Genomic DNA, 14,900 nt, shown 5'->3' with positions numbered 1-14,900 from the left:
CCAGACAAAACTGTGCATGGTGAATGCTTCTCTCTACTAGCAAAGAAAAATCATCTACTGAATACTTGGCTGGTCAAGCCTGGTGTACCACTGTAGAATTGTTAAGTTTGCACCCCATTTCAAAATCATGGAGTAGTTCAGTTCCTTCCAGTAATGATTAAGTCACGATGTGCTCCAGTTGCCATCACCTGGAGAGAGAGCAGCTCTTTCCTGTTACATGTCAAAGTCCCGGAGTTGGCTGCCCAAGCCCCTTCTAAGATTCCCAACAGAGAACTCTAAGTTTCTCACTTATACTCAGAACTGATGGGTTATGATGATGGGAATCCTGTTTAAGATGGTTTTCTCAGTTGCCTGTCCCCCTAGCAGAAGTCAGAGTTCATGAAGTACACAGGTCCTGCAAGGGACACCATCCTGTTTACTTGGCCTACACATAACCATTGGTTGAAATATTTAATCCAGCAATCCTAAACTTTGTACGACAGCTGGAATATGTGTAATTAACTCAAAAACCTCTGAAGTAAAATTTAACTTCAGTAACATGGGACTAGTTCACTGACACTGCTGTTGTATAATGTGAGCATTTGGCTCCTTTGGCAGGTAGCAGCAGTGAGCAGCAGGCACCGGCTCATTCATAGGAGATGGCTGCCTTCCTCTCCAACCTGGTGAGTACCTGCTCACATCTCCTCAGGCCTCTGGCTTACAAAAGACAAAGGTAACATAACACTAGAGATTCAGGTTCTTTAAAGATTTTAAATTCCTTTGTTACAGAGACCATCTTTCCTTTCTGTGTTTAAACACCACAAAGAGCAATGGGGCTTGGGGCCATGAAGATCCTGTTGCATTGTCTTTCTATGTAACAAGATAAAATGAAATAATGAAATGAAATGAAATGAAATGAAATGAAATGAAATGAAATGAAAATAAAATCTAACAACAGCTCTGGCTTTTCCACCGCTGACTATGATACTTTACTTTGACTTCTAAATTACTTAAAACAATACTAAATATTAAGCACTCTGATTATTTTCCAAAATAATGACTATGGTAATGGTACAGCAAAAGGCTAAGAAATCATGACATTAACTTTTAAATAAATTACTTTCTTCACTTCATCAAAAGATAATTAATATAATCCATCAAGAGTTTCCATAATCTTAAGAAGGGAAGAAGTGATATGTATCATCATACATTTTGGTTTGGTGTACACTGGTTGCTGTCCATTGCAGACAAGGGATTGATTCCCTCTTCCCCACATCCAGGACTGACACCTTTATCCAGCCAACGTGTCAGCTGTTGCAGGCATACAGTGAGAGTTGTACTACCAGAAACACCTTTTCAAACTCCTTTTCCTTCTTGCAAGCAGAGTGATGGATTATCACCTTACACTCATGTTATTTGCTCTGGCACTGTGGCTGATGGTTGTGCTTTGGCAGCAGATTAGAGGCATTTGGAAAAATGTTTAAATTCAAAAGGATCTGAAGTGGACAAAGAGGAAGGACCAGTGTGGCTACAAAGTCTCTGGCCTTGTACAAAACTAGAGTAGTGAGAAGCTGATGGAACATTTTATTTTTGCTTTGCAGGTTCAGTTCCGGGGCCTACTTCAAATGATCTTGGTGCTGGGAATTGGTGGCAGTTTCCCATATGGATTCCATATTTCTGTCATCAACTATCCTTCTGTGGTAAGTAGCCATCACTCTGAGGCTGAAAACACAAAGGTGAGAGCTTCTGTTCTCCCACAAATCCCAAATTTACTGAGCATTCAGCTGATATGTCTAGGCCTTTTCTTTGGCTGACAGTAACATCACATGTGTAGAGAACTTTCCCTCCTTTAAAGAACTGGATAGCATTTTCTGTTTGAAATAAGCTCCTGCCATGAGAGTACAAGTCTCCAAAGGAGGGCACAAAATGAGCTCTCAGCATGCTCGCCAGGAAGCTTCCTGACTGATACAGACTTGAAGAATTTGCAGTGTCACCTCAATGAACTTGTTTTACTAAAAAACTCTCAAAGTCTAATATGAGAACCACAGGCTTGATCTGAGGTACAACAACCAAATGTGAAGGGATCTTATACCCATTATCCAGGGAAATCTTGTTTGATTTTTCAGCACATCAGGAAGTTTATTAATGAAACCTGGATAGATCGACATGGCTCTCCCCTCCATCCTGAGACAATCATGCTGCTGTGGTCCTTCATTGTGTCTGTTTATGGGATAGGAGGATTCCTGGGAAGCCTCTGCTGTGGATACCTGACTACAAAATACAGGAAGTAAGTGTTTCTTGTAACAGCTCAGCAGTCAGAAAGCACAGGGAAATACCAAGGTGGACAAATAAGTCCCTTCTTTTTGGTTGAAGCAGCCCTGTTGAAGACAATTGGTTTGGTTTCCTGGCACATCCACTTTTTCCAAGCAGCTTTCTGTTCTATTTATCTGTCCTCCCCAGGGAACCATGCTCTGTAAGGGCTGCAGTCATCATCACATCACCAGTGCCTCTGGGAGTAGTGGCACAGGGTCACATTCTCTTCAAGGTCCCCTATCACTGTCATAAGATCTCCCAAGCTTTACAAACTCCAATAAAGGAGCTGTGTGTCTTGTGTTGCAACACACTGTAAGCAGTTACTCTAACACCTGAAAAACATCCTTATGTGAACAAAGAAGAGTCAGATTTCCATTTAAATGCACTCATTTTGGGGTGGTGACATTACATTAAATATTCAGATCTACTCTAGTGAAAATATGGAGAGGAGAAAAAAAATTGCTTGTAATTTCACTGTAAAGATATAATCAGCACCAAAACAAATGTCCAAGAGACATCTCTGTTCTTGACAATCCATTTTACTGAAAGCTAGTTCCAAACTATCTTTGCCACTGGACAAAGGAAGGATTCCTCACCAGTCTGGTCTGTTCTTGGTGCCTTGTGTGTAACACCACTAATTTCATTTGCAGAGAAATTGGCAAACATATCTTCTTGGTGTGACCCACTTAAAGATCTGCTCCACAACACACTGATCCAGGGGCCCCTCATTTGGGTCTCAACAAACCATCTTAACCTGCCTGCCATTGTGTTCTTTCCTAACAGGTAAGTGCCCCCAAGAAATTTCTTGTGGGACACTGCCTCATCCCACACGCTGAGAGTCTCCCAAGACTGGAAACAGGATCATGCACCTCTCCCATGGGTTATTTAACACGTGGTAGCCCAATTGCTGAATCACAGCCCGAACACAGAGTCTCTGTGATCCTCAATGTGTGCAAGGGGGCTCTTGTTTAACAAGTGTCACAGCAAAACATCTGAGTGCAAAAGACTTGGAGCCTGAGACACCAGGGAGGTGAACACACCAGGCCACGATTCCCACAGAGGGACTTTTGAAATGAAATATGCCTCTAAAAAACTCTGTCTGCCATCTCAGATCACCCATTTAGCTAAGAGTGTCATTAGTATGAGCCAGTCTAGAATGGGACCTGTGGACCCAGACTGTTTCTGGGGAAAAACCTGATTTTTATGAAGACTTATAGCCATTTAAAAATCTTGGTGACAAACTGGGCCAGTCCTTCAATCTTTTTCCCTACTTGTACTGTGGAAATGCTGACAAACTGTTTAAATTCTAACCTAAAAAATGTATTAATTCAAATCCAAAAGATCCTAAAGTTTTAAAGAACCATTTTGGCTATCCTAAGTTGAAATTATTTCAGCCATTCCTCAAAACAGTAGGAATGGCTGTACAATGCTTCCTGTCACAGCAAGAGTAGTCAAAAGAGTACAAGAGGTTCTCATTTCACACTAAATTCTCAAGCTCTTTTTTTTTTCCCCTCAGGAAAAAGTGCCAAATGTTCACCAACCTGATCATGTTGGTAGCTGCACTTTTCATGGCCCTCAGTAAAGCAGCCAAATCCTTCGAGATGATTCTGGTTGGGCGTTTTCTCTATGGCATTGGTGCAGGTATGTCACCATGGCCTGCAAGGCCTGCAGGCTCCTGACTTGCTGTCCTGGGCTTCTCTCTACAGCCATCCTTGAAGAATGTTTTTTAAAGCAAACAAAACCAGGCACTCATTAAAAGGGAAAGATATCATCTCTTTTGCAAGAAATTGTAATCTAAATAGCAGAGTGAATGCAAACAATGTAAGAGGGGGTAGTCAAAACTTAAACTTTTCTAAATATTTAAACTGTTATTTATCCTCTTGTATGTTCAAGGTTTTTCTCTCAATATACATCCTCAGTATGTAGGAGAGATTTCACCCAAGAAGTTGCGTGGGTTTACCAACTCCACTGTTGCTGTTTTTCTGACCCTGGGAAAACTCACAGGACAGGTTGTTGGACTACGGTAAATTCTCCAATTTTTCTATCAGCTTACACTAAAAGTAGAAATGTTTCTCTAACTTTACCCTCTCACCTAGTCAGTGACTGAGAAACACTTTCCACCTCCCCAAAACATGCCTTAGCTCATGCCAGAAGTAAAATATTGATTGTATTTGAGGGAAATATAGTTTTAAATATAGAAGGCAGAAAGTTATTTACTCATAATTTGATTTCTTCTCATTTCCACACTCTTTCAACTAGGAGACTTGCCCTTCAAAATTCATCATACTTACATGAAAAGTCTTAGCAAATGTTTGGCTCTTGTGGCCAAGCAGTGGTCAAATGAGTCTCATCAACTCTCTAGACATTATACTGGGTTCTAATGATATTCAGAAAGATTTTCAAAATATCAGATAATTTCTTTAAAATAAACTGTCAGAAATAAAAATAGCCAAATATGTGAAATCTGCCAAATTAAAATTCAGGGGTTAACTCCAGTGAATCCTTGAATGGAATCTGAGCAATCTTTATCACTCAGAAAAAATTCCTGAACATTCATTCCATTATTTCAGCATAATTTTGTTTCACATACACTTTCCAGGGAGATTTTAGGAAGCGAAGCTTTGTGGCCATGGTTGTTAGCATCTAGTGGACTTTCAGCATTGGTTCAACTGGTTACCCTCCCATTTTTCCCTGATTCACCATCCTACCTCCTGATACAGAAGGGTAATGAGGAAGCCTGCAGGAAAGGTAGAGTGTCTGCTTTCCTCACTTATTTCCCTTCATCTGCTGTGTCACAGGGAGAGCCTCTGCAGGAGAGGAGGCAGGGCAGAGCTGTGCTGCACAGTGCAGTGCCATGGAGCACAGGCAGTTTCACAGACAACAGCTGAGGTACCCATGGCAATGTCTGTGTTAACCTGGGCCTCACTCAGCCGCATTCAGTCCATGAAGAGAAGAAACACAGATGTGTATCAGCACGTCTAACATTTCCCACCTTGGTGGGCACTGCTTTATTTCTTTAAAGGAAATGGTTCAGGCAGCTATCCTGTTTTGTATTGTTAAGTAAAAAGTACTCAAACGTTTACTTTGTTCACAGTAAACTCCACATTAGAAAGCTGTGCTATACTGACAACCAGACAGACAAAATCCTTCAAATTGCTCACTGCCCCTGCAGCAACCAAATGGCAGAAGCAGCACCAGCACCTACTCCAGTGGACAGGCAGCCTAAAGGGTTTAATGCAACCACTCCTGCGGGAGCAATCCTGGCAGGATAATCCACTTCCCTCTTTCTCCCCTACAGCCATCAGGAAGCTCTGGGGGGAAGGAGACCACCAAGCAGAAATTGATGACATTATGAAGGAGAAGGGTGCAATGGCGAGCACGAAAACCTTGCGTGTCCTTGAAGTGATAAAAGAGCGATCTCTGCGCTGGCAGCTCTACATTTTGATGATTGTCATGACCACGCTGCAGCTCTGTGGAATAAATGCAGTTGAGTGCTCTCTTTATCCCCAGGACAAGAGAGGCAGCATAACAAACCTCTCAAAGTCAATGTTATTAAACCAGCTTAGGATTGTATCTCAAATGCAGCACCTTTTTTCACAGATTAATTTCCTCTTTGCGTTTTTCAGATATACTTCTATTCTTTTGAAGTATTCCACACAGCCAAGTTTGAAGAATACCTTATCCCATACGTGTCCCTGGGAGTTGGGCTGTGTGAGTGCTTATCCTCCATACTGTGTGTAAGTACTTTCAGATTTGAGTTTGAAGGAAAAATTTAATGTGGTCAACAACTGTGCCTTTCCTTTCTTGCAACTGGGCTCAGGGAAATTTTGCATAACCCAAGCCACATCTTCCTGCTTCTGCAAAACCACAGGCAGGATACAAAGAAATTTTTCCCCCAAATTATTTGCATGAGTGTGTGTCTTTGGACTCACTTTTTTCTGCAAAATAATAATCTTTTGATGTTCTGCATTAGATACGTGTACATATGTGTGGACAATTTGAAATATGCCAGCATGCAAAAGAGGCAACTGTCTAAAAACAGCTTAGGACTGACTAATAAACACAGTTTAATTAATGAGGAATTAATTTTGAAGAAACTAATCAAATTCATTAGGAACTAAGAGACTGTCAAATGACACTGGCTATTATTTAGACAAGTCTTCTGCACCAAACACATGGAGAGAGGAGGAATTATTTCCTTTGAGGACTGGGGTTTGTGAGCCATGTTTTCTGCTTTCCAGAGCACCCTTATAGACCGGTTTGGGCGGAAGGTGCTGCTCTGGGGTGGATACTTGCTGATGTGTTCTGTGCTGGCACTGCTCACCATGACCCTGTCACTGCAGGTAAAGAGGCAGCAGCCTCCTGGCCAATTCCCCAGCCCCAGCCCCCCTTTCTGCTCTTAACTTGCAGGAGATGTATAAAAACTACAGCCAGTGGCAGGAAGCACAGAGCTCTGCTATTCTGTCCTGTGTCTGATGGTTTGGTATCACTGGTTTCTCACTTTTAGCATCGGTTTTTCTGGATGCATTACTTCAGTGTTATCTTGATCTTCCTGTTCGTGGTCTTCTTTGGAATTGGACCATGTGAGTACATCAGTGGTTATGCTGGGAAGAAATTTGGTGTTGTATTGGTTGGCAACACAACTGGCAGAGGAAGAACATGCTAGTGCCTTGCTAAAAAGTTCTGGAAATTAAGGAGGGAAGGGCAGACACAAGTGGGAGACAGGAAAAGGATGCAGACACCTCAAATTTTATTGCTGATCACATGATCTAAATAATATAAAACAGTATCATCTTCTCCAGAGAGCGTGAGATAGAAATTTCAAAACAATTTCTAAATTAATCAGCTAAAAACAGGATTCTAGACATTGCCAGGTATGTTATAGTAATCATCTTCAGTAACTTAACAAGTTAAGCTTATGCCTACCAACATGCTCCCGGTGGAAGTGGCCAAAGGAGCCAAAAGGGAGGCTGGTTTTATAAACCCTGCACCAGTAACAACTACCAGTGCAATGGAGCTGCACAGATCCACTGATACCAGAAAAAGGATTCAGTACATACAAGAGGAACCTAAATTAACTGCTGGATTCCATTTCTGGAATCAAGGTCTTTTGCCCTCATAGCCGAGGCCATCTACCAACAGGTGACCTATTCTGCCTGTCTGGCCTCTCTGCCACTGGGAGGAGCTTCAACAGAAGCAAGGAAACAAATAAACCTGGTGTGTGTTTGGCTTTGCTTTTTCAGCTGGAGCCACCATATCTGTGATGGTTGAAATCTTCAGCCAGTCATACAGACCATCAGCCTTTCTGATTGTTGGCTGCATCAACTGGATGGGACTGTTTGTACTTGGGATGATTTTTCCAGTAATTGTTGTAAGTGACTCTCAGAGGATCCCTCTTTCCGGGCTAATCTATTTCTGAATGCCAACGAGGGACGAAATAATAATAATAAATTGCAATGACATGTAAAGCTTAGCACTCTTTGTTGGTCCAAACACCAAACCTGCTCAGAAATTCCCCAGGCTTGTCAAGGAGCAGCAATTGGACTCAGGTCAAACATGGCCAGTGGGAACTCCTGGTTTGGTACCTGTCCTGGACTGTGTATTGAGCACACCTTTGAATTTGAACTTCTAAGACACAGGCTTGCACTAAAGGGCAGGGAAATAGAAATTAGTTTCTTATTTTCCTTACATTGTCTTGCACTTCTGCCTGCAGGATAATCTTGGACCCCTCTGCTTCCTTATCTTTTTGGGAATCCTTGCTTTATCAGCAATTTTCATCTACCTGTATCTTCCTGAGACCAAGGGAAAATCAATCATGGAAATAAAAGCAGAATTCAACAAGCTGAACTTTGGGAAAAAAGAAACCTCTGTCACTGAAAATAACTTTCCTAAGGAACAGTTGTCTTGCACCAAGCTCTGAATGTTCAGAGAAGAAATTTGCATCTCTTGAAAAAGACAGGAAATAATGTTGCAATAGAACTAAAAAGGAAACATTAAAAACAGACTGCAAGTTCTTCTGTCTCATTTATTTTTTTTTAAGATAGAAATGAAACTCATTATTCTAGAGTAACAGTAAGTTCCTCCTAAGCAGGAACCTGCTGGCAAACAGCTCAGAGAAGAGTATCAGAAATACAAAGCACAAGTGAAATATTTTAAGAAGATGAACCAAAGGTAAAGAATGATTAGGAAGGCTCAATGACCAACAGTCATGAGGCTGGGGAAACACAGAAGTCTAAAGTGTGGCTGACAGGCATGCAGAGGGAAAGCTAAACACATGGTTTAGGGTGAGCCAAGACAACACAGACTAAAAATGAACACCTCAAACTCAGAAAACAGGTTTCAGGATGACAACAGAAAAAAGTATTGAAAGTGAAATTTGCTGTGCAACAGTCCTGGAGATGTAATGGAAATCTCAGTGGAAAACATCCTAGTAACTCTAGGCAGGAAGAAGGACCTGCTAAACTGAGATATTCTTGCATGCAAAAGAAGTAAAATGGCTGCTATAAAATAAAGCAGACTCTGGAGAGCATCTCTGGTGTCTAAGGAACTGATTTTCAACCTGGTGCTTCAACTTCTGGGAATTACATCAGATGTTTTCACAGAAGAAAGAGTTTGTTTTGGAAATGTTTTTCTTGTTATGTAAGCAAGCTGGGAATAACGACTGATTACTGTGCCCAGCAGTAAAAATAGGTTGTGAAGTTCATTGGAAATAGTCTAAGTTTTTCCAAGTGGCCAATAACAAGTATAGGATGGCTTGTAACTAAACACTTTGGATCATGCCACCTGCTTTCCTCTAACCACTGAAGAAAAAATGAATGTTACAAACTACAGCTCCTCACAGATGGAGGTGCCACTTGTGTTTGGTTTTAACACTTTGGCTTAGGAAACATACCCTGAAAAGGCTTTTTGTAAACCAGATTTTATTTCTGGGCTTTTTTAGGATTTTCATTATTTTCAGAATGCATACAGGAAACACAATCCACAATCATGGGCTGTAAATGAGCACTGACATGGTAATTTCATCTCATGACTTTTTATTTGCTGACTTTTTACAGCAAGGGTGCTAGAGTGAAGGAACTAACTTAAAATCAACATGCACCACACAATCATAGAATGGATTGGGTTGGAAGGGACATTAAAGATATCTCGTTCCACCCCCCTGCCATGGGCAGGGATGCCACCATTTAGGTCAGGTTGCTCAGGGCCCAGTCAATCTGATCTTGAACACAATCAGCTTCAGCACATTCATACAGAAGTTTTCACAATTAAAAGTGTTTACTTCAATTACATCATTCAATACAAGCATTTAGGGCAAGCTATAGAAAGCCTGGACAAAATGAAGTGCAAAGTTTCCTTAACTCAGAAACTACTGGGCATAAAGACACCGATCGTTTTTAACGTGGAGAGATGGTCAAGCCATTCATTTTATCCCCACCAGCATTTTCAACCTGCTTTCCCCACACATCTCACTGTGAACACCCCCCAAATGCTGTGTGATCCCCCTAAATCACTTCTCTCATGTAAGGCTCTTCTAGGCAGCAGTGAGAACTGATCCCAGCCTTGCCACACACTCTCCCCAGTCTGGATAAAAGCTGCTCATGTCAGAAAGCCTGTGGATTTCCTATCTCTCAGGAGTTATGACTGTTATGGAACTATTTGCACAACAAAGGAGCAAGCTGAAAACAAGCCTTCTCTGAGCATGTAGAATCCATCACCACAGTGGAAAATCAAGACTCTGAATTTAAGGCATCTTTGTGGTGACTTAGTCATGGTTCAGGAAAGGTCTGCACAACATGTGTCACTGGGGGTTTTTTGTTATGGTCTATTCCACAGAGAAAGTTTCAGACCTCACAATTGAATCACTCATCCAATTTTTAAAAAACAATTACTAGGCTTTCATAAAGAGGTGCATTTCAACCTACACTCAGTCTCTGAAACACTTGCTGTTCCACTGGTTTCATGATTGGGCTGTATCCAAACACGAGGGGTCATTTTGGATGCTTTGGTTTCCAGAGTGCAAAAGCTGGGTTCCCTCCCAGGCCAGTGCACTGGCTGTTTGTGTTAGCAGCCTGCAGATGGCACATTCAGCCTCACCTCTCCTGAGACACTCCACCCCTCTCAATGCACCTGCTGAAGGTATCACTGACTATTTAGAGGCTCCTGGGGTGCTTACTGGCACAGTGGGCTGAGCCTTGTGGGTGAGTTAGAAATAAAGCTGAGAACAAGGTGAGCTGGAAAAAAAACCTGCTTGTCATCCAAAGATGCCTAAATTCATTGTTAACACAAATATAAGCAAGGATAAAGTTCCAGAATCTTTTGCAGGGGAGCTTACCCAACAATTATCAAAAGCATTGGGCAAACCATCACAGGTAAGTTCATTTGCTGAAATGTTTTCCTTCTTTAGCCAGCTGTGCCTATGCAATGAGCTGCTTCTGAGTGATAGCCTTGATAAACTAATATAGCTAATGACTCACCAGTATTTGCAGTATTCTCTCTGGGAGAATATCAAATACTTGTTCACTGTAACTTAGTTTCCTTGAGGAGTAATACCTGGAGTATTCAACCTAGCTTTGTGTAGGATGTTATTGCATGTAGTTATCTGCATGTGAAGACTCTGGGTGTATGTGGGGATGTGTCCATAGGTACTTGTGAATACCTCTCAAGAATCTGGCTGACTGGAAAGCAAACTTCACCCTCCACTTCCTTGCTGAGTCTTGTTGAATAAGGGCCTGTCATTTGCCACCAAATTGCCTGTAGCCTAGTGGTTACAGTTGAAGTACAAAAATTATTTATTCAGCTTGCTTGAACATGTGGCAAAAATATCTGTGTGGCATCCTGCTATTTGTAGTCAAAATACCAGAGTAAAAGCTGCCTGCTGATTCCACTACCAGACTGGAGGGGTTTTACCTGCCAAAACATATGGCATATGCTACTGAGGGGAAGTCCTGAAATACTGCTATTGAGGGTCTTATAAGGATTTATAAGGCTGTTATTTTCTTAATACTGACTGGTCACTAGTCACTGTATCAGTTGCTTACTGAAGGTATGAAAAAACAAAAGAAAACTTCTCTACAGAGCTGTAAACTTCATAACATGAGCTGTACCTCAGTTGCTGTAGCAGCAGTGGCTTTAGTGAATTGGCTATGGATCTGTAGCCGCTTGTTTAAGCACCCTTTGTGCATATTCACAGCCCATTTTCAGAAAATGTTTATTTTGCTTTGGGAGTGATGCTTTGAAACTGTAGAAAGAAAGAAGTTTTGGTGCCTACAGAAAAGGCTCTGAGGGCTCCCCAGCAAACCTTTCTCTATGCACTGGGACACCTGACCACATTAAGTTCTTATGTAAAACTGGTGTGTTTTACCCCTCTTTTAAAAAGCCATTTTTTATCAGTCTAGCAAACAAGTACTTGCTGTTGGGGGGGCAAGGGGTGTGTCTTGCATAACAGCTTCTGAATATAAAGCTAGAGGCCAGGGCTGGGATGCAGCTGGAACAGGTTTGTGCAGCTGTGTGGAAGGGATATGTAATGGGGCTTAGAAATATCCAGGGAATAACAAAGAGATTTTTCTGAAGAGGACATACAAGCTCTTCGTGACAAAGGAGGCAATAGGAAAGGGAGAGTCTCTTAGTTATAACACAGAAAGAAGGAAAGGATTAGGGTGGGCTGGAATGCAGAGCTTTCATCTCACAGGAAACTGTAGCATTTGGGAAAAATATGGATTTTTAATCAAATTGGGTTTTTTCCTACGGGAAGAACGGTTCCAAATATTTTCAAACTGCTCTAAGAAGAAAATAATGCTGATTAATGCCTCAACTTGATTTTTCTTTTAATAGTGACAACTTGCTTCCTGGGTAGGAGTTAAAGGCATGGATGTACCTACATTTGGCATAAAGTCAAGAGCACGTGGTGTCCAGCCAGGGGAGAACCGGGCCAAGCAAGTGGTGCCTCAGCAGGATCTCCTTGGCTTATCCTGTACTGCTGTGGTCTGATGCACCTTACACCCAAACAAACTGTAGATGATGGCCAAGACTAATTACCCAGACAACTCCTGGTACTCAGGCTAGCTTGTTTTACCAAGAGGGTTAATTGCTGCTGAGTTCCAACGATGCGCTGCTAATAAACGTGGGTAAGAACAGCACAGAAGCCAGATGAATGCCAGAGGAACTGATCCCCAGATTCCCCAGTGTGTGGATCTGACACTGTGTATTAGCAGCAGGGAAAATCGCAGGCTGGTCATTAATATTAACATAGATACTTTCTTCTGTTTTCCTGATATCAAGAACAAAAGCAGGATTAGGCTGTATTTTGTTTAATGAGGTGGATGTTGATTTAGGCCTCTGCTGTGTCAGCTCACATTTACCTCAGCAGGGAAGACTGCAGCAGGAGCCAGTGAGGTGCAAAATCTCTCTGGAACGCAATGCAGCAGCAGGACCATTGCACACCCCCTCGCCCCTGACCTTCCCACACAGGCAGGGAGAGCCTGGTGGCTTGGAGGAGGTGCTGCAGATATTACAGGTCACTGAGCTCCTGGAGCACCTGGACTAGGAAGCCTAAAAACTACAGTCTTTGTACTGGCCTTTGACACAGGAGTGAGTGTCTTGTAGTAGAATGTAAATCTGGACAGTAAGATGTCAACAAATTAAAGCCTTGCATATCAAAAACATGCACTTATTTTCACTGCAGTTTAGGTACATAAATGCCTTCCTGGATTTTCAAAACTTTTCTTAATACAGCAAAGAAAATAACATTCATTTTCTTCTTCCAACAGTATCTAGCAATACAGATCTCTCCTGATCAAATGATGTCCTTTGGTGGCTCCACAGACCCTTGTGCTATGTGCTTCCTCTACAGCATTGGAAAGATAGGGGAGCAGGAGAACAAGGTCTACTCCAAATTGCTTTGTGATCTGATGAGCAATCAGCTGAAAATACCATCTGACAGGTGAGCTCATACGGCAATTTGTCTGACATGACTTTCCACAGATTGTTAAAACTATTCATCCCAGGTTGGTCCTTTGGTGTTCTCTATTAATGTGCTGATTAAAGAGATTAAGTGCCAAGTCAACTGAGCAACTCCCCAGCTAAAAAGAAAAAAGGAGCCATTGCATGAGCTGCAATGCCAATGTCCAGAAGCTGCAGAATTCCTTGGTTAAAATGATGTAGGTTCAGGCATGTATGTACCCACAGATACCATGTGCAAAAAACCAGGTACAGACACAAGAACGTGATCACTAGGAACTCCAGAATGCAAGTAGATGAGGCATTAAAAGGGGCAGGAGGAGGGGAGTGTAAGGCCTGGGAAGGATAAAGCCCATGGGGAGATCTGCAGCGTGGCCGTGTGTCCTGGTGCAGGAGCGCCCTGACCAGCCTGCAGCACTCTGCTCTCAGCTGCTAACGGTGCCTGTCTTCCCTTCCAGAATCTACGTCAGCTTCTTCGACATCAGTCCTGGCAATGTGGGCTGGAATAACACCACCTTTGCTTGAGGTGCCCTGGGGTGATCACAGCTTATTCCTGAACCCTCACCATGGTTCGAGAACTGCAGTTCCCGTCACCTTCTGGCATCTGCCAAATGCAAAAGGCACTGGTATCTCAGTTGCTGCTACCCACTGCTGTTTAATATCATGCCTGCTGCTTAAATAAAAATGCAGCAGAAATCTTATGTCTGAAACCTTCTTGTTACACTGGGAAGACCTGTAGTTGAGATGGAGGGTGCCTTCTCAAAATACTCTTAAGAGAAACTTTTCTTTCAAAAAAAGTTTAGTCATATATGAAGATGAACACTCCTTTTGCCTTTGCCCTGTCCATGCTCAAGAGCCAAATCTCAAGAAGAGATACATATATCTTGACCTGGTTTCAAGATATATTTAAGTTAATAGATGTGCAAATGTTGCACATGGACCTCCTTTCAAAAGGAGCAAAGACATGATTAGCTCTTATTTAAAAGGAATGGATTGCCGTCCAGGTCCTTTTTAGGCCTAACACTGCAGGGATATCTAGCTGAGTAGCAGGAAAACTTGTGCTGTGAGTCCCCCAGGCCTCAGCATAGGCAGAGGGAGTGAGTGGAAAAAACCACTGTTCGCTGCTGTGCCCTCCCCTTTTCATCCATTGAACAATTTGTAGTGACAGTGAAGATTAGAGCACAGCTCCGAATGAGGCAGAGGCACAGCAAGCCACAGTAATTCCTAGGGACTGAAGTGGTGAATTAATTATGAAAGGAAAATTTGCATACAAATATTTATTTTTTAAGCCCTTGGTCAGATAAGATCATTTGCTTCCAAAGTAAAATAAAAGATTGTGTAGAGATGTTTCCTGAAATTCTATAGTTAAGTGTATTGTGAATTTTTTCTGGAAGAGCAAACCTTATCACACCCCTGTTCTGAACTCTATTGTTAACATCCCATTGTGTCCCTACCACAGCTTTGCTTTGCAGCCACAGACTTTAAATACCGACCTCCACCTCAAACAACAAAAATGCTTTGTTGGGATAACAAATGGAAGCTGCTTTGGTGAAAGCTTCTTTCTTAGTCAGGGAGGCAAAAGAGAATGAAATTGCAGATGTCTCTCCGTTGAGTGGCAGCAGAGCCAGGGGCTGCCACTCTGGGCCGGGCAG

General features: G+C 42.2%; 2 protein-coding genes across 3 annotated transcripts; both read left to right on the top strand.

Moving 5' to 3' along the window:
- Positions 1–523: 523 nt before the first annotated feature.
- LOC137484911 (solute carrier family 2, facilitated glucose transporter member 11-like) lies at positions 524–8,302 on the top strand. 2 transcript variants are annotated; one of them, XM_068209120.1, is made up of 12 exons: positions 524–662; positions 1,581–1,679; positions 2,106–2,266; positions 3,809–3,933; positions 4,186–4,315; positions 4,892–5,040; positions 5,591–5,778; positions 5,919–6,029; positions 6,534–6,635; positions 6,800–6,875; positions 7,536–7,663; positions 8,006–8,302. In XM_068209120.1, exons 1-12 carry the CDS (start codon positions 639–641, stop codon positions 8,210–8,212), a joined length of 1,500 nt encoding a protein of 499 aa, XP_068065221.1. In that variant the 5' UTR covers positions 524–638; the 3' UTR covers positions 8,213–8,302. The 2 variants fall into 2 exon arrangements, with proteins under 2 accessions (XP_068065221.1, XP_068065219.1); XM_068209118.1 differs by lacking the exon at positions 524–662 and having other exon boundaries at positions 1,554–1,679.
- A 1,710-nt stretch (positions 8,303–10,012) lies between these two features.
- On the top strand, positions 10,013–13,397 carry LOC137484910 (macrophage migration inhibitory factor-like). The gene is made up of 2 exons (XM_068209117.1): positions 10,013–10,661; positions 13,059–13,397. The coding sequence occupies exons 1-2, from the start codon at positions 10,554–10,556 to the stop codon at positions 13,233–13,235; spliced, it is 285 nt and encodes a 94-aa protein (XP_068065218.1). The 5' UTR covers positions 10,013–10,553; the 3' UTR covers positions 13,236–13,397.
- The last annotated feature ends 1,503 nt before the right edge of the window (positions 13,398–14,900 follow it).

This window comes from Anomalospiza imberbis, chromosome 18, assembly GCF_031753505.1.
Source record: "Anomalospiza imberbis isolate Cuckoo-Finch-1a 21T00152 chromosome 18, ASM3175350v1, whole genome shotgun sequence".
In the NCBI taxonomy this organism is placed as follows: domain Eukaryota; kingdom Metazoa; phylum Chordata; class Aves; order Passeriformes; family Viduidae; genus Anomalospiza; species Anomalospiza imberbis.
The sequence above is the reverse complement of the archived record's forward strand: the minus strand, read 5'-3'. Positions and strand labels throughout refer to the sequence as shown.

Excerpts from the sequence above, each read along its gene's own strand:
- LOC137484910 (XM_068209117.1), top strand. The coding sequence starts at position 10,554 with ATGCCTAAATTCATTGTTAACACAAATATAAGCAAGGATAAAGTTCCA. Across the intron at positions 10,662-13,058 it reads CATTGGGCAAACCATCACAG|TATCTAGCAATACAGATCTC; the intron begins GTAAGTTCATTT and ends TTCTTCCAACAG.
- LOC137484911 (XM_068209118.1), top strand. The coding sequence starts at position 1,554 with ATGGAACATTTTATTTTTGCTTTGCAGGTTCAGTTCCGGGGCCTACTT. Across the intron at positions 5,041-5,590 it reads TGAGGAAGCCTGCAGGAAAG|CCATCAGGAAGCTCTGGGGG; the intron begins GTAGAGTGTCTG and ends TCTCCCCTACAG. Across the intron at positions 6,636-6,799 it reads CCATGACCCTGTCACTGCAG|CATCGGTTTTTCTGGATGCA; the intron begins GTAAAGAGGCAG and ends TCTCACTTTTAG.